The sequence below is a fragment of the Anomaloglossus baeobatrachus genome, chromosome 8 (genome assembly GCF_048569485.1).
Source record: "Anomaloglossus baeobatrachus isolate aAnoBae1 chromosome 8, aAnoBae1.hap1, whole genome shotgun sequence".
NCBI lineage: Eukaryota > Metazoa > Chordata > Amphibia > Anura > Aromobatidae > Anomaloglossus > Anomaloglossus baeobatrachus.
Window position 1 is genome coordinate 229297486 of NC_134360.1, and position 25984 is coordinate 229323469.

Here is a 25984-nt window from a genome sequence, read left to right on the forward strand (position 1 = left end):
AACCTTGTTCAGGTCCCAGGGCTCCAACGGCCGCTTGTAAGGGGGGACGATATGACAAACCCCTTGCAGGAACGTGCGTACCTGAGGAAGTCGCGCCAGGCGTTTCTGAAAAAATACGGATAGCGCGGAGACTTGACCTTTAAGGGAGCCAAGCGACAAACCTTTTTCCAACCCAGACTGCAGGAAGGAAAGAAAAGTAGGCAATGCAAAAGGCCAGGGAGAAACTCCCTGAGCAGAGCTCCAAGATAGGAATATCCTCCACGTCCTGTGGTAGATCTTGGCGGAGGATGGCTTCCTAGCCTGTCTCATGGTGGCAACCACTTCATGAGATAAACCTGAGGCCGCTAGGATCCAGGACTCAATGGCCACACAGTCAGGTTCAGGGCCGCAGAATTCAGATGGAAAAACGGCCCTTGAGACAGCAAGTCTGGACGGTCTGGTAGTGCCCACGGATGGCCTACCGTGAGGTGCCACAGATCCGGGTACCACGACCTCCTTGGCCAGTCTGGAGCGACGAGAATGGCGCGGCGGCCGTCGGACCTGATTTTGCGGAGCACTCTGGGCAACAATGCCAGAGGTGGGAACACATACGGTAGCCGGAACTGCGACCAATCTTGAACTAAGGCGTCTGCCGCCAGAGCTCGGTGATCGTGAGACCGTGCCATGAAAACCGGGACCTTGTTGTTGTGCCGTGACGCCATCAGGTCGACGTCCGGCATCCCCCAGCGGCGACAGATCTCCTGAAACACGTCCGGGTGAAGGGACCATTCCCCTGCGTCCATGCCCTGGCGACTGAGAAAGTCTGCTTCCCAGTTTTCTACGCCTGGGATGTGGACTGCGGATATGGTGGATGCCGTGTCTTCCACCCACGTCAGAATCCGCCGGACTTCCTGGAAGGCTTGCCGACTGCGTGTTCCCCCTTGGTGGTTGATGTATGCCACCGCTGTGGAGTTGTCCGACTGAATTCGGATCTGCTTGCCTTCCAGCCACTGTTGGAAGGCTTGTAGGGCAAGATAGACTGCTCTGATTTCCAGAACATTGATCTGAAGGGTGGACTCTTTCCGAGTCCACGTACCTTGAGCCCTGTGGTGGAGAAACACTGCTCCCCACCCTGATAGACTCGCATCTGTCGTGACCACCGCCCAGGATGGGGGTAGGAACGACTTTCCTTTTGACAATGAGGTGGGAAGAAGCCACCACCGGAGAGATTCCTTGGCTGCCTGAGAGAGGGAGACCTCCCTGTCGAGGGACGTCGACTTCCCGTCCCATTGGCGGAGAATGTCCCATTGTAATGGATGCAGATGAAACTGCGCAAAAGGAACTGCTTCCATTGCTGCTACCATCTTCCCTAGGAAGTGCATGAGGCGCCTCAAGGGGTGCGACTGGCCCTGCAGGAGAGATTGCACCCCTGTCTGTAGCGAGCACTGTTTGTCCAGTGGAAGTTTCACTATCGCTGAGAGAGTATGAAACTCCATGCCAAGATATATTAGTGATTGGGTCGGGGTTAGATTTGACTTTGAAAAGTTGATGATCCACCCGAAACTCTGGAGAGTCTTCAGTGCCACGTTCAGGCTGTGTTGGCATGCCTCTTGAGAGGGTGCCTTGATAAGTAGATCGTCTAAATACGGGATCACAGAGTGACCTTGCGAGTGCAGGACTGCTACTACTGCTGCCATGACCTTGGTGAAGACCCGAGGGGCTGTCGCCAGCCCGAAAGGTAGAGCTACGAACTGCAGGTGTTCGCTTCCTATAACGAAGCGTAGAAAACGCTGATGCTCTGGTGCAATCGGCACGTGGAGATAAGCATCCTTGATGTCTATTGATGCTAGGAAATCTCCTTGAGACATTGAGGCGATAACGGAGCGGAGAGATTCCATCCGGAACCTCCTGGTTTTTACATGTTTGTTGAGCAGCTTTAGATCCAGGACGGGACGGAACGACCCGTCTTTCTTTGGCACCACAAACAAATTGGAGTAAAAACCGTGGCCTTGTTCCTGAAGAGGAACGGAAGTCACCACTCCTTCCGCCTTTAGAGCGGACACCGCTTGCAGCAGAGCATCGGCTCGGTCGGGCGGTGGAGAAGTTCTGAAGAAACGAGTTGGAGGACGAGAGCTGAACTCTATCCTGTACCCGTGAGACAGAATGTCTCTCACCCAACGGTCTTTGACCTGTGACAGCCAAATGTCGCCAAAGCGGGAGAGCCTGCCACCGACCGAGGATGCGGAGAGAGGAGACTGAAAGTCATGAGGAAGCCGTCTTGGTAACGGTTCTTCCGGCTGGCTTTTTTGGGCGTGATTGAGTCCGCCAAGAATCTGAGCGCCTCTGATCCTTTTGAGTCCTTTTGGACGAGTAGAATTGGGACCTGCCTGAGCCTCGAAAGGACCGAAAACCAGACTGTCCCCTCCTCTGTTGGGGTTTGTTTTGTCTGGGTTGCGGTAAGGCTGAATCCTTACCCTTGGAGTGTTTAATGATTTCATCCAAACGCTCACCAAACAATCGGTCACGAGAAAAAGGCAAACTGGTTAAGCACTTCTTGGAAGAAGAATCTGCCTTCCATTCTCTCAACCACAGGGCTCTGCGTAAAACCACGGAGTTGGCTGACGCTACCGCCGTACGGCTCGTAGAGTCTAGGACAGCATTAATCGCGTAAGACGCGAATGCAGACATTTGAGAGGTCAATGGTGCCACCTGCGGAGCAGATGTACGTGTGACCGTGTCGACCTGTGTAAGGCCAGCTGAAATAGATTGGAGTGCCCATACGGCTGCGAATGCTGGCGCCAACGACGCTCCAATAGCTTCATAGATGGATTTTAACCAGAGCTCCATCTGTCTGTCAGTGGCATCTTTAAGTGCCGCCCCATCTTCCACTGCAACTAGAGATCTGGCTGCAAGCCTGGAGCTTGGAGGGTCCACCTTGGGACACTGTGTCCAGCCCTTGACCACGTCAGGGGGAAAAGGATAGCGCGTATCTTTAAGCCGTTTGGAGAAACGCTTATCTGGATAAGCGTGGTGTTTCTGGATTGCGTCTCTAAAGTCAGAGTGGTCCAGAAAAGTGCTTAATTTACGCTTGGGATACCTGAAATGGAATTTCTCCTGCTGTGAAGCTGCCTCCTCCGCAGGAGGAGCTTGTGGAGAAATATCTAACATCTTATTGATGGACGCTATAAGATCATTCACTATGGCGTCACCATCCGGGGTATCTAGATTGAGAGCGGCCCCAGTATCAGAATCCTGATCAGTTACATCCGCCTCATCACACAGAGAGTCGTCCCGCTGGGACCCTGACCAGTGTGATGAAGTTGAGGGTCGCTCATAGCGAGCCCGCTTAGGTTGTCTGGGACTGTCGTCCGAGTCAGAGCCGTCACCCTGGGGTGCATGTGACACCCTCGGAGCAAGGAAGTGTTCCAGCTGAGGGGGACCAGGGGGCAATGAACCAACAGTGCCCATGGTCTGAGTTACTGGTCTAGACTGCAATGTTTCAAGAATTTTAGACATAGTCATAGACAATCTGTCAGCAAAAGCTGCAAACTCCGTCCCTGTCACCTGGACAGCATTCACAGGTGGTTCTCCCTGGGTCACCTCTAGCAGAGGCCCCGGCTGAGCAATTGCCACAGGGGCCGAGCACTGCACACAATGGGGGTCAGTGGAACCTGCCGGTAGAGCAGCCCCACATGCGGTACAGGCAGCATATAAAGTCCGTGCCTTGGCACTTTTGCTTTTTGCGGACGACATGCTGTTGTCTCCTTGAGAAATCTAAGGAGGGTATATAGCAGAAAATCACCAGCGACCGTACAGTGTAAAGTATTGCCAGCACAAAATACAAAGTACACTATGGCACAAGTGGGGGAGAGCCCTTGAGGGCTGCTTACCGCCCGCTGAAAAGCGGGTGTGAGGTCGTAGAATCCCTTGTCTGGGTCTCCCAGCCTCCCCTCTGCAGCTCAGCGTGCAGGCAGGAATGGCTGCCGGCGTCCTGTGAAGAGGGGCGGACCGTGGGCGTGCCACAAACAAAAGTGCGGGAAACTGCGTCCCACTGTGCCTAGTGTGAGGGCTGGAGTATGTAAAACAGACTCCAGCTCTTAGCGCTGCTGGTCTGTACAGCGTCCCGCCCTCCTCCTGACTGGCAGGTCTGGGGGCGGGAACGATACGAACTAGGCCGCAAAAGCCGGGGACTGTAGTAATCTAGCGCGGCCGTCATATATGCACGGCCAGCGCGGAAGTCCCCGGCGCACCACAAATCCCAGCCGCGACGCAGTAAACACTGACCCCAGCGGCCGGATCGGCCGATCGTACTAAGTCTCCTCACTCAGCAGAGCTGTAGTGAGTAACGGCACAAGCGCAGCAGCGCTGTTTACCCCGGCGCACTAACACACCCAGCAATGCTGCAGTGTGCGTGCGGTAAGCACGGGGACACGGAGTACCTTAATGAAGCAGGGTCCTGTCCCTGAGGAAACTCCGCTCCGTATCCAGCAGATCCTCCAGGGGCTGTGGATGGAGCACGGTCTCAGTGCCCGGAGACCGGTCAAGTCCCACTTCACCCAGAGCCCTAATGGGGATGGGGAAGGAATCAGCATGTGGGCTCCAGCCTCCGTACCCGCAATGGGTACCTCAACCTTAACAAACACCGCCGACCGCAAGTGGGGTGAGAAGGGAGCATGCTGGGGGCCCCCGTATGGGCCCTCTTTTCTTCCATCCGACATAGTCAGCAGCTGCTGCTGACTAAACAGTGGAGCTATGCGTGCATGTCTGACCTCCTTCGCACAAAGCATAAAACTGAGGAGCCCGTGATCCCACGGGGGGGTGTATAGCCAGAAGGGGAGGGGCCTTACACTTTTAAGTGTAATACTTTGTGTGGCCTCCGGAGGCAGTAGCTATACACCCAATTGTCTGGGTCTCCCAATTAGGAGCGACAAAGAAAACAATTTTGTGGTAAAAAAAAGAATAAAATATTTTCACGGCTGAACATTACAAACGTTTGTGAAGCCTCCAGGGGTTCAAAGTGCTCACTAAACAGCTAGATAAATTCCATGAGGGGTCTAGTTTCCAAAATGGGGTCAATTGTGGGGGAGCTCCATTGTTTAGGCACTTCAGGGGGGTCTCCAAATGAAACATGGCGTCCGCTAATAATTCCAACCAATTTTGCTGTGAAATGGCGCTCCTTGCCTTCCGAGTCCTGCCGTGCGCCCAAACATTTGATTTCCACCACATATGGGGTATCTGCGTACTCAGGAGAAAATGCACCATAAATTTTATGGTGCATTTTTTCCTGATACCCTTGTGATAAAAAAAGCTACCTGGTTGAAGCAACAGTTTTGTGGTAAAAAATTTTTTTTTTCTTTTCACGGCTCAACGTTATAAACTTCTGTGAAGCCCCCAGGGGTTCAAAGTGCACATCAAACATCTAGAAAAAATATTTGAGGGCTCTAGTTTCCAAAATGGGGTCATTTGTGGGGGAGCTCCATTGTTTAGGCACCTCAGGGGGTCTTCAAACCCGACATGGCGTCCGCTAATGAGTGCAGCTAATTTTGCACTCAAAAATTCAAATGGCGCTCCTTGCCTTCCGAGTCCTGCTGTGTGCCCAAACATTTGATTACCACCACTTATGGGCTATCTGCGTACTCAGGAGAAAATGCACGATACATTTTATGATGCATTTTTCCTGATACCCTTGTGAAAATACTAATTTTTATGGCTAAAGTAACATTTTTGTGTTAAAAAAGTAAAATTTTCATTTTTTCGTCTACATTGCTTTGGTTGCTGTGAAGCTCCTAAAGGGTTAATAAACTTCTTGGATGTGGTTTTGAGCAGAGTGAGGGGTGCAGATTTTAGAATTGGGTCACTTTTGGGTATTTTCTGTCGCCTAGGTTTCTCAAATCACTCCAAATGTGATGTGGTACCTAAACAATTTTTTTTTGTAAATTTTGTTGGAAAAATGAGAAATTGGTGATGAACTTTGAACCCTTCTAACTTCCTAACGGAATTTTTTTTTTTTTCAAAAATTGCGCTGGTGTAAAGTAGACATGTGGGAAATGTTATTTAGTAACTTTTTTGTGTGACATATCTCTCAGATTTATGGGCATAAAATTTCAAATTTTGAAAATTGCAAAATTTTCGCTAAATTTCCGAAATTTTCACAAATAAACGCAAAACATATCGGCCTAAATTTACCACTGACATGAAGTACAATATGTCACGAAAAAACAATCTCAGAATCGCCAGGATCCGTTGAAGTGTTCCAGAGTTATAACCTGTCAAAGTGACACTGGTCAAAATTGCAAAAAATGGCCGGGTCTTTAAGGTGAAAACAGGCTGGGGGCTGAAGGGGTTAATTGGTCTAAATCGAGCCTCTTTAAAGTAGATGGGGAAGTAGCCTGGACAAATGAGGATACTGGGGCTAACAAATTGAAGAATGTGGACGAATTTAAATATCTAGGTATCCAGATATCTCTGCCAGTAGAAAAATACATACAGGTGAACTTATGGCCTCTCCTTAAAAAATTGAGAGCCAAGGTGGATGCCTGGAACAAGCTACATTTGTCAGTTGTTGGAAGGGTTAATTTGCTAAAGATGGTAGTAATGCCTAAACTCCTATACATACTGCACAATGCCCCTGTTTGTATTTCAAGGAAAAGATTTAAAGGGATAAACTCGCTGTTTAGGGACCTGGTGTGGGGTAAAAAGCAGCCTAGGGTGCGATTAGAGACTTTACAAAGGCCGAAGGATGAGGGGGGTCTAGCAATCCCAAATCCGGAATTGTATTATATAGCGGCGCAATGTCAACACCTCAGGGGTTGGTCTGATCGAGAGAAAGATGGGGGTATTAAAGAAGTACTGGAATACATAGTGGGTAGAAGTCCATTGGTAATGGGACTAGAGGATGGTGCGGTGGGGCTCCTGGGTAGAACATCTCCTACAATGGCACTTATAAATAAGACCTGGGATAGGCTGAAAAGGGTGAGAGGGGTGACCCGGTTAACCAAGTTTACACCTATCTGGGTAATCTCCCGGAGATTCAGAAAGAAGGGAATTTTGTTACTTACCGTAAATTCCTTTTCTTCTAGCTCTTATTGGGAGACCCAGACGATTGGGTGTATAGCTACTGCCTCCGGAGGCCACACAAAGCAATTACACTAAAAAGTGTAAGGCCCCTCCCCTTCTGGCTATACACCCCCCGTGGGATCACGGGCTGCTCAGTTTTAGTGCTAAAGCAAGAAGGAGGAAAGCCAATAACTGGTTTAAACAAATTCACTCCGAGTAACATCGGAGAACTGAAAACCGTTCAACATGAACAACATGTGTACCCGCAAACAAACCAAAAATCCCGAAGGACAACAGGGCGGGTGCTGGGTCTCCCAATAAGAGCTAGAAGAAAAGGAATTTACGGTAAGTAACAAAATTCCCTTCTTCTTCGGCGCTCTATTGGGAGACCCAGACGATTGGGACGTCCAAAAGCTGTCCCTGGGTGGGTAAAGAAATACCTCAAGTTAGAGCTGCAAGACAGCCCTCCTCTACGAGGAGGCCACTGCCGCCTGCAGGACTCTTCTACCTAGGCTGGCGTCCGCCGAAGCATAGGTATGCACCTGATAATGTTTGGTGAAAGTGTGCAAACTCGACCAGGTAGCTGCCTGGCACACTTGTTGAGCCGAAGCCTGGTGTCGTAATGCCCAGGACGCACCCACGGCTCTGGTTGAATGGGCCTTCAGCCCTGAAGGAACCGGAAGCCCCGCAGAACGGTAGGCTTCCAGAATTGGTTCTTTGATCCATCGAGCCAGGGTGGCTTTAGAAGCCTGCGACCCCTTGCGCTGGCCAGCGACAAGGACAAAGAGTGCATCAGAGCGGCGCAGGGGCGCCGTGCGGGAAATGTAGATTCTGAGTGCTCTCACCAGATCTAACAAATGTAAATCCTTTTCATACCGGTGAACCGGATGAGGACAAAAGGAGGGTAAGGAGATATCCTGATTAATATGAAACGAGGATACTACCTTAGGGAGAAACTCCTGAATGGGGCGCAGCACTACCTTGTCCTGGTGGACCACCAGGAAGGGAGCCTTGGATGACAGCGCTGCTAGCTCAGACACTCTCCGAAGAGACGTGATCGCTACCAGAAAGGCCACTTTCCGTGATAGTCGAGAGAGTGAAACATCCGTCAGAGACTCGAAAGGCGGCTTCTGGAGAGCAACTAGTACCCTGTTCAGATCCCATGGATCTAACGGCCGCTCGTACGGGGGGACGATATGACAAACCCCCTGCAGGAACGTGCGTACCTGCGGACGTCGTGCTAGACGCTTCTGAAAAAACACCAATAGCGCCGAGACTTGCCCTTTAAGGGAGCCGAGCGACAAGCCCTTTTCCAACCCAGATTGCAGGAAGGAAAGAAAAGTAGGCAATGCCAATGGCCAGGGGGACACTCCTTGTACAGAGCACCAGTAAAAGAAAATCTTCCACTTCCGTGGTAGATCTTAGCAGACGTGGGCTTCATAGCCTGTCTCATGGTGGCAACGACCCCTTGGGATAATCCTGAGGACACTAGGATCTAGGACGCAATGGCCACACAGTAGGTTCAGGGCCGTAGAATTCAGATGGAAAAACGGCCCTTGGGACAGTAAGTCTGGCCGGTCTGGTAGTGCCCACGGTTGACCGACCGTGAGATGCCTGTCGCCAGAGCTCTTTGATCGTCATGAAAACCGGGACCTTGCTGTTGTGCCGATTCGTGAAACCCGTCCGGGTGCAGAGACCATTCTCCTGCGTCCACGCCCTGGTGACTGAGGAAGTCTGCTTCCCAGTTTTCTACGCCCGGGATGTGAACTGCGGATATGGTGTATGCTCTGTCTTCCACCCCTAGCAGAATCCGGCGGACTTCCTGGGAGGCTCGCCGACTGCGTAGTCCGCCTTGGTGGTTGATGTATGCCACCGCTGTGGATTGTCCGACTGAATTCGGATCTGTTTGCCTTCCAGCCACTGCAGGAAGTCTTGCAGGGCAATATACACTGCCCAGAGCTCCAGACAATTGATCTGAAGAGTGGACTCCTCTGAAGAGAGTCCTTGATCGTCTGAGAAAGGGGGACGTTCCTGTGTAGGGACATCGACTTCCCCTCCCATTAGCGAAGAATGTTCTATTGAAGTGGACGCAGATGAAACTGCGTGAAAGGGACTGCCTCTGGATGAGGTGTCTCCTTGAAGGAGAGACTGCACCCCCGTCTGTAGTGACCGCTGTTTGTCCAGTGGAAGCTTCACCATCGCTGAGAGAGTGTGAAACCCCAAGCTAAGATATGCCAGCGATTGGGTTTAACTTTGAAAAGTTGAGGACCCACCCGAAACTCTGGGAAGTCTCCAGCGCCATGTTCAGGCTGTGTTGGCATGCCTCTTAAAAGAGTGCCTTGACAAGTAGATGGTCTAAGTAAGGGATCACAGGGTGACCCTGAGAGTGCGGGAGTGGTCCCACTGCTGCCATGAACTTGGTGAAAACCCGTGGGGCTGTCGCCAGACCGAAGGGTAGGGCTACGAACCGAAGATGCTCGTCTTCAATAACGAATCGTAGCAAACGCCGGTGCTCTGGAGCAATCGGCACGTGGAGATAAGCATCCTGATGTCTATTGATGCTAGGAAATCTCCTTGAGACATTGAGGCAATGACGGAGCGGAGGGATTCCATCCGGAACCGCCTGGTTTTCACGTGCTTGTTGAGCAGTTTAAGGTCCAGAACGGAACGGAAGGAGTCGTCCTATTTTGTCACCCCGACCAGATCGGAGTAAAAAGTGTCTCTTGTTCCTGAGGAGGAACCAGGATTACGACTCCTACTGCCTGCAGAAGAGCCTCGGCTCGGCCGGTGAGGAAGTTTTTGCGACAAACTGTCTCTCACCCACCGGCCATTGACCTGTGGCAGTTAAATGTCGCTAAAGCGGGGGAGTCTGCCACCGACCGCGGACGCGGAGAGAGAGGGCTGAAAGTCATGAGGAAACCGCCTTGGTAGCGGTTCCTCCGGCTGCCTTCTCCGGCCGTGATTGAGCCCGCCAGGAACCTGCGCCCCTCTGAGCCTTTTGAGTCCTGTTGGACGAGGGCAATTGGGACGTGCCCGAGCCTGGGAAGGACCGAAACCTCGACTGTCCCTTCTCCTGATGGGTCTTGTTTGATAGCTGGGGTAAGGAAGAATCCGTACCCTTGGACAGTTGAATGATTTAATCCAACCGCTCACGAAACAGTCTGTCACCAGATAAAGGCAATCTGGTTAAGCACTTTTGTGGAAGCAGCATCTGCTCCAATCCCTTAACACTAGGAGCGTAACAACACGGAGTTGGCGGACGCCACTGACGTACGGCTCGTAGAGTCCAGGACAGCATAAACAGCTTGAGTCGCAATGCCGACATTGCGAGGTGAAGGACGCTACTGCGGCCAAGATGTACATGTGACCGCGTCCCTCTGCGCAATACTAGCTGAAATAGCTTGGAGTGCCTCTATGGCTGCGAATGCCGGGGCAACCGACCCGCCGATAGCTTCATAGACAGATTGCAACCAGAGGGCTATCTGTCTGTCAATGGCATCTTTAAGTGAAGTCCCATCTTCCACTGCAACTATAGATCTAGCCGCAAGCCTGGAGATTGGGGGATCCACCCTTGGAGCGCTTGAGCACGTCAGGGGGGAAGAGACAACGCGTATCCTCAATACGGTTGGAGAAACGCTTATCGGGATAAGCGTGGTGTTCCTGGACTGCTTCTCTGGAGTCAGAGTGACCAGAAAAGTACTCAATATACGCTTGAGATACCGAAATAGGGATTTCTTCTGCTGTGAAGCTGACCCCTCCACTGGAGGAGTTGAGGGAGAAATACCCAACCTTCCATTGATGGACGCTATAAAGATTATTCACTATAGCGTCACCATCCGGTGTATCCGGATTGAGAGCGGTCTCAGGATCAGAGTCCTGAACAGCTACGTCTGCATCATCATACAGAGAGTACTGTGATGAAGTCGAGGGCCGTTCTTAGGGAGCTCGCTTAGGCCGTCTGGGACTGTCGTCCGTGTCAGAGCCTGCACCCTGGGATGCATGGGACCCTCCTGGAGCCATGATTTGTTTCGAAATCAGGGTGGCCAGGGGCATTGAATCAACATTGCCCAAGGTCTGTCTGGACTGCAAAGTCTGTAAGATGTTAGTCATAGTCACAGACAATATATCAGCGGAAACTGCAACTCCGTCCCTGTCCCTGGACAGGGATCACAGGTGGTTCTTTTGGCCACCTGTAGCAGAGACCCCGTTGAGTAATTGCACACACTGGGGGTCCTGGAACAGTATCGCATGCAGTACAAGCAGCATAGAAAGCCTGTGCCTTGGCACCCATGCTTTTTTTTTTTTTTTTTTTTTTTTTGCTGTTGCTGTCTAGCCATCTAGGAGCATTAGCCAAGAATAGCGACCGTACAGTGCAATGTATAGCATACAAGCATGAAGTACAATAAACACTTCAGCACATGCAGTACAAGGAGCATAGAAAGCCTGTGCCTTGGCACCTTTGCTTTTCTGCTGCCGTTGTCTAGTTATTCAGGAGCATTAGCCAAGAAAAGCGACATACAGTGAATGTATAGCATACAAGCATGAAAATAACCACTGCAGCACATGCAATCCAAGCAGCATTGAAAGCTTGTGCCTTAGCACCCTTGCTTTTCTGCTGCTGTTGTCTAGTCATCAAGGAGCATTAGCCAAGAATAGCGACATGCAGTGAATGTACAAGCATGAAAATAACCACTGCAGTACATGCAATCCAAGCAGCATTGAAAGCTTGTGCCTTAGCACCATTGCTGTTTGCTGCCGCTGTCTAGCCATCTATGCGGGTAGACAGCCAAGAATAGCCCTTACAGTGCAATGTAAAGCATACAAGCATAAAGGACACATGACACTGCAGCACATGCAAGACAAGCAGCATATAGAGTCTGTGCTTTAGCACCCCTGATCTTTTGCTGCTGTTTCTAGGTCTGCATCCTGAATAGCGACCGTACAAAAGTACAACAGGACACTTCGGCATTAGTGGGTCAGCACTTTAGTTGCCGCTTACCGCCCGCACAAAAGCGGGTGTGTGGCGCCGGAATCCTGTGCTGGTAGCTCAGCGCTTGCCTCCGTTTTCCCGCTCTGCGTGCCGGAATGGCTGCCGGCGTCCAGAGGAGAGGGGCGGGCCGAGGGCGTGCCCGAGACAAGAGCGGGAACCCGGCGCCCACTGTGTCTAGTGAAGGGGGCTGGAGAATGCAAATAAGGCTCCAGCCCTCGGCGCTGCTATAGAACAGCGTCTCTCCCTTTCCCTGAGTGACAGGGTGGGGGCGGGAACGAAGCGGCGCTAGGCCGCAAAAGCCGGGGACTAAAGTTAGAAGCGCCGCCGCCGTAAAAGCGCGGTCGGCGCGTCCCCGGCGCACTACAAGTCGCAGCTGCGCCGCCGCTCCAGGGGCGGTCGGCGCGGCGGTCCCCACACGTAAAGTCCCCCAGTAATCTGCAGGGACTATAAGCCCAGCGCACAGCGCTACAGTCCCCGGCGCACTAGCACACCCAGCAAGCCTGGAGTGTGCGTGGCCTGCCATACGGGGACACAGAGTACCTGAAAGTTGCAGGGCCTTGTCCCTGAACGGCACTCCCGCTCCACATCCAGCAGGTTCTATGGGTCTGTAGATGGAGCCCGGCCTCAGGGCTTGGTGGCCGGAAAGATCCCACTTCCTCAGAGCCCCTCAGGGGGATGGGGAAGGAAAACAGCATGTGGGCTCCAGCCTCCGTACCAGCAATAGGTACCTCAACCTTACAAACCGCAAGTGGGGTGAGAAGGGAGCATGCTGGGGGCCCTAGTATGGGCCCTCTTTTCTTCCATCCGATAAAGTCAGCAGCTACTGCTGACTAAACAGTGGAGCTTATGCATGGATGTGTGCCTCCTTCGCACAAAGCTTGAAAACTGAGCAGCCCGTGATCCCACGGGGGGTGTATAGCCAGAAGGGGAGGGGCCTTACACTTTTTAGTGTAATTGCTTTGTGTGGCCTCCGGAGGCAGTAGCTATACACCCAATCGTCTGGGTCTCCCAATAGAGCGCCGAAGAAATGGGGAATATTGAGGAGTGGAGACGCAAGGGTGTGATATACATGCATCAGATATTGGACGGAGGAATTGTGAAGTCGTTCCCGCAGTTACAGAGTGAGTTTCAGTTACCGGCGTCCGGCTGGCTTCACTACAGCCAATTAAAACATGCGATTGCAGCCCAAGCGGCTAAACAAAATGTGGCCATACAGACTGACCTGGTACTGGAGTATGTGTGTAAGGGCGGAGGAAGCACTAAAGGGATCATTTCTGGCACGTATAAAGATATACTACATACCTTTCTTTTAGACTACCCAATTAAAACTAAATCTAAATGGGAGGAGGAAGTTGGGCCGATAACGGAGGAGGTGTGGGAGAGTATCCTGGAGTATGTCCCTAAACTTTCCATGAGCGAACCGGCCAGACTGTCTCACCTATACGTGATTCACCGGGTATATAGGTCTCCTTTACTGATGTTTAAAATGGGGTTGAAAAGGAATTCGGAGTGTCCAAGGTGTCAGGGATCTGACGCAGGTATTTTTCACATGATGTGGTCTTGTCCGAGACTGGTCTCCTTTTGGACTAAGGTTATCCACAAGATAGGAAGAACATATGGGTGTGTCCTCCCCAGGGAACCAGTGCTATGCCTATTGGGATATGTTGAGGAGCTTGGAGTGGAAAATACTATGAAAATTGTCATTGCTAGGCTGCTGTATGCGGCAAGAAAGCTAATCGCCAGGTCCTGGATTAAAAAAGACCCCCCCGACCAGGGGAGAGTACATTAAAAGGGTGAAGTGTATTCTTCAGCTGGAACGGGGAGTGTATGAAAGAAGGGGGAATGTTAAAATGTTTGAGAAGCTATGGTCTCCTTGGCTGCAATGCGAATAAGACGAGTGATGGACCAATAAACTGGTCTGGGACCGGGATAGCCGTCTGAGACCTCTGATGTGTATGTTTTGTTTTATTTGTGTTACTAGTTGTTCCTCTTGCACAACGGGATGGTTGCTATACTACAGTTGAAGGGTATCCTAAGTGTGTACTAAATGGGATGTAGTATCAGGGAGAAGTGTTGCTGCCGGGGTGGGGGAGGGGGGCGGGAGGGGGAGTTAAAGGGGTAATAGATGTGATAAATTTAATTTGGATGCCGATTTGTTATTCTGTTGTATGTATTCTGTTTTAATAAAAAAGTATCTGATTTAAAAAAAAAAAAAAGAGAATTGGAAAGGAGCCACCACTGAAGAGACGTCTTGGTTGCAAGGGACAGAGAGACGTTCCTGTCGGGGGAAGTCGACCTCCTGTCCCATTTGCGAAGAATGTCCCATTGGAGTGGCCGCAGATGGAATTGCGCAAACAGCACTGCCTCCATCGCTGCCACCATCTTCCCCAGGAAGTGCATGAGGCGCCTCAAGGGGTATGACTGACCCCGAAGAAGAGATTGCACCCCTGCCTGCAGGGAAAGCTGTTTGTCCAGCGGTAGCTTGACTACCGCTGACTGTGTATGAAACTCCATCCCGAGGTAAGTCAGTGATTGGGTCGGTGTCAACTGGGATTTTGGGAAGTTGATTATCCACCCGAACTGCTGGAGAGTCGCCAGAGCGACTGTAAGGCTGTGTTGACACGCCACCCGAGAAGGTGCCCTGACTAGGATATCGTCTAAGTAGGGAATCATCAAGTGGCCCTGAGAGTGTAGGACCGCCACAACGGATGCCATGACTTTGGTGAACACCCGTGGGGCTGTCGCCAGGCCGAAAGGCAATGCCACGAACTGAAGGTGTTCGTCCCCGATGGCGAAACACAAGAAGCGGTGATGTTCGGGTGCGATCGGCACATGGAGATAAGCATCCTTGATGTCGATCGATGCTAGGAAGTCTCCTTGTGACATCGAGGCGATGACCGAGCGGAGAGATTCCATCCGAAACCGTCTTGTTCTCACATGTCTGTTGAGCAGTTTGAGGTCCAGAACGGGACGGAATGATCCGTCCTTCTTAGGCAACACGAACAAGTTGGAGTAAAAGCCGCGACCATGTTCCTGAGGGGGAACAGGGATCACAACTCCCTCTGTCTTCAGAGTGACCACTGCCTGAAAAAGTGCGTCGGCCCGAACGGGGGGCGGAGAGGTTCTGAAGAAACGAGTCTGAGGACGAGAGCTGAACTCTATCCTGTAACCGTGAGACAGAATGTCTCTCACCCATCGGTCTTGAACATGTGGCCACCAGGCGTTGCAAAAGCGGGAGAGCCTGCCACCGACCGAGGATGCGGTTCGGGGATGCAGAGAGTCATGAGGAGGCCGCCTTGGAGGCAGCGCCTCCGGCGGCCTTTTGGGGGCGTGACGTAGACCGCCACGCATAGGAGTTCCTCTGGCCTTTCTCCGGCCTGCTGGACGAAGCGGATTGGGACTTGGCGGAGGGACGAAAGGACCGAAACCTCGATTGAATTTTCCGTTGCTGAGGTTTCTTAGGTTTGGACTGGGGTAAGGAGGAGTCCTTTCCCTTGGATTCCTTAATAATCTCATCCAATCGTTCGGCAAACAATCGGTCGCCAGAAAACGGCAAACCGGTCAAGAACCTCTTGGAGGCCGAGTCTGCCTTCCATTCGCGCAGCCACATGGCCCTGCGGACTGCCACAGAATTAGCGGATGCCACCGCTGTACGGCTAGCAGAATCTAGGACTGCGTTCATGGCGTAGGAAGAAAAAGCTGACGCCTGGGAGGTCAAAGACGCAACCTGCGGAGCAGAATTACGTGTAACGGCATTAATCTCCGCCAGACAAGCTGAGATAGCTTGTAGTGCCCACACGGCTGCAAAGGCCGGGGCAAAAGACGCGCCCGTGGCTTCATAGATGGATTTCACCAGGAGCTCTATCTGCCTGTCAGTGGCATCCTTTAGCGATGAGCCATCTGCCACCGATACCACAGATCTAGCCGCCAATCTAGAGACTGGAGGATCCACCTTGGGACACTGAGCCCAACCCTTAACTACGTCAGAGGGGAAGGGGTAATGTGTGTCAGTAAGGCGCTTAGTAAAGCGCTTGTCCGGAACCGCTCTGGGCTTCTGGACAGCATCTCTGAAGTTAGAGTGATCGAAAAACGCACTCCGTGTACGTTTGGGGAACCGAAACTGGTGTTTCTCCTGCTGAGAAGCCGACTCCTCTACAGGTGGAGGCGGGGGAGACAGATCTAACACCTGGTTGATGGACGAGATAAGATCATTTACTAAGGCGTCCCCTTCAGGTGTATCAAGATTGAGGGCAACGTCAGGTTCAGAACCCTGAGCTGCGACGTCCGCCTCGTCCTCCAGAGAGTCCTCGAGCTGGGAACCCGAGCAGCGTGAAGAAGTCGGGGAAGATTCCCAGCGAGCCCGCTTAGCCTGTCTAGGACTGTGGTCCGGGCAGGAGTCCTCCGCGTGGGACCTAGGGCCCAACCTGGGAGCGCGCTGCGGCGCGGACCGAGAGGGGCCTGGAGGCGACGAGCTAACGGGGACCGGGGCCTGTGTAAGGACCGGTCTGGACTGCAAAGCTTCTAGCAGCTTGGCAGACCATTTGTCCATAGACTGAGCCATGGATTGTGAAAGTGACTCAGAGTTTCTCAGCAAACGCAGCAAACTCTTTCCCTGCCGCCTGGACAGGGGGAGCAGGGGGGTCTACATGAGCCGAGGGGCCCACTAGTGACCGAGGCTCCGGCTGAGCAAGCGAAACAGGGGTCGAGCATTGCTCACAGTGAGGGTAGGTGGAACCCGCAGGTAACATAGCCGCACAAGAGGTACAGGTCGCAAAAAAACCCTGTGCCTTAGCACCTTTGCTCCTTGTGGACGACATGCTGTTGTCTCCTAGGAGAGTGATCACTGAGGGTATATGGGAAGGGGTATACAGCCCGACCGAACAGAAATATGTATATAAATACGTATCTATTCCGTTACCCTGGGGGGGACCAGCACCGGGTTACCGGTGTGGCTGACCGACCGCTAAAAAGCGGAGTGTGTGTCCTCCAGATTCCCTGCCTTAGGTCTCCCAGAGCTGCAGAGCTCTTCTCTGATAATCCTCCACCGGCAGAATGCCAAAAACATGGCTGCCGGAGCTCTCAGGGGAGGAGTGGAGCCGTGGGCGGTGCTAGAAAAGTGCGGGAATCTGGGGTCCCCACAGTGATCAGTGAGGGGGGAGGAAACATACAGGATGCTCCGGCCCTCATAGCCGACGTCAGGCCGGCCGTCCCGCCCTTACCCCTGACAGGCAGGCCCGGGGGCGGGATTTTTGCTACTAGGCCGCGATGAAGCCGGGGACTAAATTTAAGACCGCGGCCGACAAGCAGGCGCGGAAGTCCGCCGGTCTTCACAAATCAGCAGCTGCTGCAGCGTCCGGGAAGAAGGCGCTCCATGCACAATCCCCATGGGGACACAGAGTACCTTATAGATGCAGGGCCCGGTCCCTGAGGATGAATAGACTCCTGTCCAGCAGATTCCCACAGGGGCTGCGGAGGGAGCCCGGTCCCAGTGAATGGATGACCGGTCAGGATCCCACTTCTCCCAGAGCCACTAAGGGATGGTGAAGGAAAACGGCATGAGGCTCCGGCCTTTGTACCCGCAATGGGTACCTCAACCTTAACAACACCGCCGACATAGTGGGGTGAGAAGGGAACATGCCGGGGGCCCCGTGGGGGCCCTCTTTTCTTCCAACCGACATAACTAATATGAGAATGCATGAGTGGATGTGTGCCTCCTTCCACACAAAGCATAAAACTGAGGAGCCCGTGATGCACGGGAGGGTGTATAGGCAGAGGGGAGGGGTTACACTTTTAAAGTGTAATACTTTGTGTGGCCTCCGGAGGCAGAAGCTATACACCCAATTGTCTGGGTCTCCCAATGGAGCGACAAAGAAAACACGGAGAGCGCCGACAATTGGCCCTTGAGAGAGCCGAGGGACAAACCCTTGTCCATTCCAGATTGTAGGAATGAAAGAAATGTGGGTAAGGCAAACGGCCATGGAGGAAAACCGTTATCAGAGCACCAGGATAAGAAGATTTGCCAAGACCTGTAATAGATCTTGGCGGACGTTGGCTTCCTGGCTTGTCTCATGGTGGCAATTACATCCTGAGATAGCCCTGAAGACGCTAGGAGCCAGGACTCAATGGCCACACAGTCAGGTTGAGGGCCACAGAATTCAGATGGAAAAACGGCCCTTGTGACAGCAAGTCTGGGCAGTCTGGAAGTGCCCACGGTTGACCCACCGTGAGATGCCACAGATCCGGATACCACGACCGCCTCGGCCAGTCTGGAGCGACGAGAATGGCGCGACGGCAGTCGGAACGGATCTTGCGTAGTACCCTGGGCAGCATCGCCAGAGGGGGAAACACATATGGCAGTCGAAACTGCGACCAATCCTGGACCAAAGCGTCCGCTGCCAGAGCTCTGTGATCCTGAGACCGGGCCATGAAGGCCGGGACCTTGTTGTTGTGTCGTGACGCCATGAGATCGACATCCGGCGTTCCCCAGCGGCGACAGATCTCTCGAAACACGTCTGGGTGAAGAGACCATTCCCCCGCGTCCATGCCCTGACGACTGAGAAAATCTGCTTCCCAGTTTTCTACGCCCGGGATGTGAACTGCCGAGATGGTGGAGTCTGTGACTTCCACCCACTGCAGAATCCGCCGGGCTTCCTGGAAGGCTTGACGACTGAGAGTGCCGCCTTGGTGGTTGATGTAGGCGACGGCAGTGGCGTTGTCCGACTGGATTCGGATCTGCCTGCCCTCCAGCCACCGACGGAAAGCCAATAGGGCTAGATATACTGCCCTTATCTCCAGGATATTGATCTGAAGGGACGATTCTATTGGAGTCCAGGTTCCTTGAGCCCTGTGGTGGAGAAAAACCGCTCCCCAACCTGACAGGCTCGCGTCCGTGGTGACCACGGCTCAGGTTGGGGGTAGGAAGGATTTTCCCCGGGACAGAGATGTGGGTAGGAGCCACCACTGAAGTGATGTTTTGGTTGCGAGGGAAAGATGTTCTTGTCGAGGGAAGCCGAACTCTTGTCCCATTTGCGAAGAATGTCCCATTGGAGTGGCCGTAGATGGAATTGCGCGAACGGCACTGCCTCCATAGCTGCAACCATCTTCCCCAGGAAGTGCATGAGGCGCCTTAAGGGGTGTGACTGACTCCGAAGAAGTGACTGCACCCCCGCCTGCAGAGAAAGCTGTTTGTCCCGCGGTAGCTTGACTAACGCTGGAAGGGTATGAAACTCCATCCCGAGGTAAGTCAGTGATTGGGTCAGCGTCAACTTGGATTTCGGGAAATTGATGATCCACCCGAACTGCTGGAGAGTCGCCAGAGTGACGGTAAGACTTCGTTGACACGCCACCCGAGAAGGGGCCCTGACTAGGAGATCGTCCAAGTAAGGGATCACCGAGTGGCCCTGAGAGTGCAGGACCGCCACGACGGATGCCATGACTTTGGTGAAAACCCGTAGGGCTGTCGCCAGGCCGAAAGGCAATGCCACGAACTGGAGGTGTTCGTCCACGATGGCGAAACGCAGGAAACGTTGATGTTCGGGTGCGATCGGCACATGGAGATAAGCATCTTTGATGTCGATCGATGCTAGGAAGTCTCCTTGTGACATCGAGGCGATGACCGAGCGGAGAGATTCCATCCGAAATCGTCTGGTTCTCACATGTCTGTTGAGCAGCTTGAGGTCCAGAATGGGACGGAATGACCCGTCCTTTTTTGGCACCACGAACAAGTTGGAGTAAAATCCGCGACCACGTTCCTGAAGGGGAACGGGAATCACAACTCCTATCTTTAGAGCGTCCACTGCCTGAAAAAGTGCATCGGCCTGTGCGGGGGGTGGGGAGGTTCTGAAGAAACGAGCCGTAGGTCGAGAGCTGAACTCTATCCTGTAACCATGAGACAGAATGTCTCTCACCCATCGGTCTTGAACGTGTGGCCACCAGGCGTCGCCAAAGCGGGAGAGCCTGCCACCGACCGAGGATGTGGCTAGATGAGGCCGAGAGTCATGAGGAGGCCGTCTTGGAGGCAGTGCCTCCTGCGGCCTTTTGGGGGCGTGACTTGGACCGCTACGCATAGGAGTTCCTCTGGCCTTTCTCCGGCTGGTTGGTCGAAGAGGATTGGGACTTGGCGGAGGGACGAAAGGACCGAAACCTCGATTGGATTTTTCTCTGCTGAGGTCTCTTAGGTTTGGACTGCGGTAAGGAGGAGTCCTTTCCCGAGGATTCCTTAATAATCTCATCCAACCGTTCGCCAAACAAACGGTCGCCAGAAAAAGGCAAACCAGTTAAGAACCTTTTGGAAGCAGAGTCTGCTTTCCATTCGCGCAGCCACATGGCCCTGCGGACTGCCACGGAGTTAGCGGATGCCACAGCCGTACAGCTAGCGGAGTCCAGGACGGCGTTCATGGCGTAGGACGAAAATGCTGATGCCTGAGAGGTCAAGGAAGAAACATGCGGAGCAGAATTCCGCGTGACGGCATTAATCTCAGTCAGACATGCCGAGATTGCTTGGAGAGCCCACACGGCCGCAAAGGCCGGGGCGAAAGACGCGCCCGTGGCCTCATAAATAGACTTCACCAAGAGCTCTGTCTGTCAGTGGCATCCTTCAGGGATGAGCCATCGGCAACAGACAACGGACCTAGCAGCCAATCTAGAGACTGGAGGATCCACCTTGGGGGAGTGTGCCCAGCCGTTAACGACTTCAGGTGGAAAGGGATAACGCGTGTCAGTGAGCCGTTTAGCAAAGCGCTTGTCCGGAACCGCTCTGGGCTTCTGGACAGCGTCCCTGAAGTTAGAGTGGTCAAAAAACGTATTGCGCGTATGTTTGGGGAATCGAAATTGATGTTTCTCCTGCTGTGAAGCCGGCTCCTCTGCAGGAGGAGGTGGGGGTGAGAGATCCAACACCTGGTTGATGGACGAGATAAGATCATTTACTAAGGCGTCCCCCTCAGGGGTATCAAGGTTAAGGGTGAAGTCAGGGTCAGAGCCCTGAGCTCCCGCGTCCGCCTCGTCATCCTGAGAGTCCTCAAGCTAGGATCCAGAGCAGCGTGAGGAGGCCGGGGAAGAGTCCCAGCGAGGCCGCTTAGCCGGCCTGGGACTGCGATCCGGGCAGGAGTCCTCCGCCTGGGACCTAGGGGCTATCCTGGGAGCGCGCTGCGGCGCGGACCGAGAAGGACCTGGAGGAGACAAACTAACAGGGGCCGGGGCCTGTGAAGGGCCCGGTCTGGACTGCAATGCCTCAAGGAGCTTAGATGACCATTTGTCCATAGACTGTGCAATGGATTGAGAAAGTGACTGGGAGAGTTTCTCAGTGAAAGAGGCCAACGACGGTGACTCTGTCCCTGCAGACTGCTCAGGGGGAGCAGGGGGATCTACATGAGCCGAGGGGCTCACAAGTGTCCGAGGCTCCGGCTGAGCAAGCGTGGCAGGAGTCGAGCATTGATCACAGTGAGGGTAGGTGGATCCCGCAGGCAACATAGCCCCACAAGAGGTACAGGCCGCGAAAAAAAAATCTGTGCTTTAGTAGCTTTGCTCCTTGTGGACGACATGCTGTTGTCTGTTAGGAGAGTGACCACTGAGGGTATATGGGAAAAGGGTATACAGCCTTTCCGAACAGAGATATATATATATATCCCGGCACCCTAGGGGGACCAGCACCGGGTGACCGGTGTGGCTTACCAACCGCTAACGAGCGGAGTGTGTCCTCCAGATTCCCTGTCGTGGATCCCCCGGAGCTGCAGAGCTTTGCCGCTGAGTAGCATCCACCGGCAGAATGCTAAAAATGGCCGCCGGAGCTCTCAGGGGGGGTGTGGAGCCGAGGGCGGCGCTAGCAAAGAGCGGGAATCTGGAGTCCCCAAAGTGGTCAATGGGGACATGCAAAGGTGCCCCAGCCCTCAAAGCCCACGTCATGTCGGCAATCCCGCCCTTACCCCTGACAGGCAGGCTCGGGGGCGGGATTTTTCGCGACTAGGCCGCGGCGAAGCCGGGGACTAAATTTAAGGCCGCGCCCGACAAGCAGGCACGGTCGGCGCGGAAGTCCGCCGAAAAAACAACGGATGGAACTACCGCGGCTTCCGGGGATAAGGTGCGACCTCCCTCCCTGTACAGTCCCCACATGGGGACACAGAGTACCTTCAAGTTGCAGGGCCCGGTCCCTGGGGGTGAAGAAGCTCCGGTCCGGCAGGTTCCACCAGGGGCTGCGGATGGAGCACGGTCCCAGCACATGGATGACCACTTAGGATCCCACTTCTCCCAGAGCCGCATAAGGGATGGTGAAGGAGACGGCATGTGGCTCCAGCCTCCGTACCCGCAATGGGTACCTCAACCTTAACAACACCGCCGACATAGTGGGGTGAGAAGGGAACATGCCGGGGACCCCATCGGGGTCCTCTTTTCTTCCATCCGTCATAACTATGTATGAGAATGCATGAGTGGATGTGTGCCTCCTTCCACACAAAGCATAAAACTGAGGAGCCCGTGGTCCACGGGAGGGTGTATAGGCAGAGGGGAGGGGTTACACTTTTTAAAGTGTAATACTTTGTGTGGCCTCCAGAGGCAGAAGCTATACACCCAATTGTCTGGGTCTCCCAATGGAGCGACAAATCTCATCTTGTACACTTCAGAAATCATCCGGCTGCTTCTGTCTTCAGTCACATCATCAATAACCACTAGTGCCCCAGGGCCATTGTTAGCCCTGCATATCCAGCCAGCATACCACCTCTGCCATGTGTTACAGAGGATGTGCTGTGCTCTGAATCAGCAAGCGCTCCAAGCCTTCTTCAGACTTTCTTCTTCCATCATTCTGGTACAAGTTGATCTTGGTCTTATCTATCCTCTGCTGCTTTTCTAGAACTCGGTGGCTTCTTTAGATATTTATTTGGTAAAACATCATCATAAACCGATCGGTGCCCCACGATCACATCAAGGGCCACTGATCGGAGCAAGGAATGGCGCACTCCCTGCTGGAAAGCGTTAAATCCTACTGTCCAAGATCGACATTGAGATTTAATTAGTTAACAGTGGTAGGGAGGAGATCTCCGAATTTGCCTACCGCTGTTCAAGGCACATGTTGGGTGATCAGATCAGCCGACTTGTGCAGGAAAACATGCAAATGTTCTATGACACTCAATCTTTTCAAAAATTCCGGAAATCAATCGTGTTCAGAAACGGGGTGTACTCATTTATGCCGACAAAAGAAAAACCATACACACCCAGTAAATCACAACTTCTCTCGCCCTTACCTGACCCAAGGGGTTTGGAGTAGGCAGAAGTCCTCCGCCGGGAAGCAAACTTGTGACTGCATTAGCCGGGGCCACAAGTGATAGGGCCTTAGACTCATCAGGAATTATTCCTGTAGAAAAACCACATCTGCATTAGACACAGATCAGAGAATAAGAAAAAAAAATAAAAATAAAAACAATATACAAAAATAATAAAATGCAGAAAATAAAAGGAACACCCAGATAATCTGCCACTGCTCCACCACTTATCTGACTGCCATCTACCATTACAGACATCATTGCACTTGCAGATTTGCTTTCTACACATGGTTAAGAGATTCTAGATTAAGAATAAAGATACTGCACAATACACACTACTTTTTCTTTTTTTTATTTTATTTTTTTTGTGTTAACACTGCCAAGATTTCATCACCTGTACTCGATTTTTAATTCATGAACCAAACGTAAGCAAGCACAGTCGGCTCTCCGGGGGTGTGCTCTCTGATTAATGAACAACGACTTGTGTCGGCCGCTTCACTATAAAGCACACAGAAAAATCAAGATACACAAGACAAAAAAAAAGGTTGGTTTAGGAGTTAATCATATGGAACAGTTCACTAGCTGTTTTAGCATACCTACCATAGAGTGGTGTACAGATAAAGAGGTTGTGCGGAGGTGTGGAGGGAGTGTGTGAGCTTTAGATCAGGCCTTTTCCTTACCTGTACAGCAGCAGCGCTCAGAGCAAAGACTGGAGGGTGCGATCTGGGATCGGACACCGGGTACCACAGCCGAGGAACGTTCACAAGCGGAAGGCGGCCATTTCTGCTGGCTGAACTGCAATATTGTCTTTCCAGCCACTAGTCCCTGAAGACATGAGGAGATTCCCCATCTTGTAAAGTGATGGCACATAACTAAGGACAGGCCACTTTATGGGGGGGGTTCAACCTTCAGGAGAATTAGTGAACCCAAGAATGAGGAGCGCAGATTATGTGCTGCTTCCACTTCATGCATAGGTCAACCCGCCTGTGCAGGGAATCTGCAGCACGGCCTCATTTAGGTGACTGCCAACTGCAGTTTCCCTGCGCAGCTTAGATCCGAGAGCGCTGCTGTGAAGGGAAAAGCAAATCGGCAATTGCAAGCCCCTCATTCTCCGGATCAGTGAGGGTCGTGGAGGTCACATCCCCGCTGATTATTAAGTGACAGCAAATCACTTCACAAGGTGGGAAACACCTTTTAAAGTGTACCTTCAATTTTACAGAATAGTGAAGGTGCGTGCATATTAAAGGGGATGATCCGACCAAGTCCAGGCGCTCGGTGCACTGTGGTGTGGCCACATATATAAGTGCACCTTTCCATAGATCCAGAGAAGGGAGGAGATAAATGGAAAACAAGCAGGAATGTGCGCGGTGTATGGCCTCGCAGGTAAGCACTGAGCGTCTGGACTTTCTGGGCTCACATATCCCTCTAATGCTTTCCCAAGTCACATTCAGACTTCACAGTGAACTGCAGCACGTCCCGGCCGTGGCGTCTGTTTAAAGCAATGCTCCTGCACAGGAGACCACACAGACTATGGCCGGTATTTGCTGCAGTTCAGAGCAAAATACGTAAACCAAAAAAATAAATTTGGTGCACGCTCCTGCACTGATCTTATTTTTTGTGTAATTAAAGTTCCACCTTATAATCTAGTGAAATAAAAAAATGTTTTCTATAGTTGGATGTAAATGGGGTGAAAACTGAGCGTGTCCAGAGCTCTAACTTTCCGAGGGAATGCCTTGCCCGAACCTGAACCAACATGCGGCTTTGTATCTATCAGCCACGATGGGCTGCAGCAAAACATGGCACTTTATGTATCCAAGCTTCATGCCTCTCCAATAATGTCTGCAAGAACGCTCAACTATTCTAAAAAAGTCCACTGTACGGTCCATCTCAATAAAACCCATTTCACCGGGGTCTCATCTCATCACAACCCACTTCACCGGGGTCACATCCGGATGATTTGCAAATGCTGGTGATGGTAATAAATGGATGGCCCGAGTCCAATAGAATCGCTGCTTATTACTAGATTAACACATTGGTCCAGGGAGTATGGACGCAGGTTGTGTGGGGGCTGATGATCACTAATGATCTACACTAAGGAGCTGCAAGGAAATAATGCACCAACAGTGCGTGCACATTACAGGGCAGGTCAGGGAGGTCGGCCGGCAAACTGCAGCTCAGCACTAATGGCAGGAGATGGGGCCTGCTAAAAAAAGAAAATACTGTGAAGGTCAAGGCCCAGGGAGGTTCTGCACGTAGACCCTGTGCACATACGCGTGAGCTGCAGACAAGTAGCCAGCGTTGTACAGGCCCACAAAGGCCACAAAGCTCCCTCATTAGCAGCACTCGAGGCTTGTAACACCCATGTTAGAACTGTAGAAACACTCAGTCCTTTCAGCCGCATTTCACAAAAAAAAAAAAAAAAAAACCTAGAGAACTTCATGTTACGGGAAGAATTAAAGGTCGCCCAGGATTAAGGTACTGATGTGCACGGAATACGACCCAGGACAGCACAGCTCTATCACTGTGGAATTGGTCGTTCTCAGTACTGCAGCTCAGCTCACATTCACTTCCATCGGAGCCAAGTGCAGCCATTACCCAGGTCCTGCGCCGTACAAGGTGTAACCTGGTCATAGTTAATTGCTGGGGACTTCAGACCTGTAAATTCATCAATATCTTTAGTTCAGACAACAGAATGGTTGCCTTCCCTTTG

General features: G+C 52.3%; 1 protein-coding gene across 1 annotated transcript in view; it reads right to left on the reverse strand.

Annotated features, from left to right (window-relative positions):
* SRSF11 (serine and arginine rich splicing factor 11) overlaps positions 1-25984 on the reverse strand; it is a 118837-nt gene that overhangs the window by 82528 nt on the left and 10325 nt on the right. Inside the window, exon 3 of the mRNA XM_075320315.1 lies at positions 23257-23366. Within this exon, the coding sequence (XP_075176430.1) occupies positions 23257-23366 (110 nt within the window). The remainder of the gene's footprint in view (positions 1-23256; positions 23367-25984) is intronic.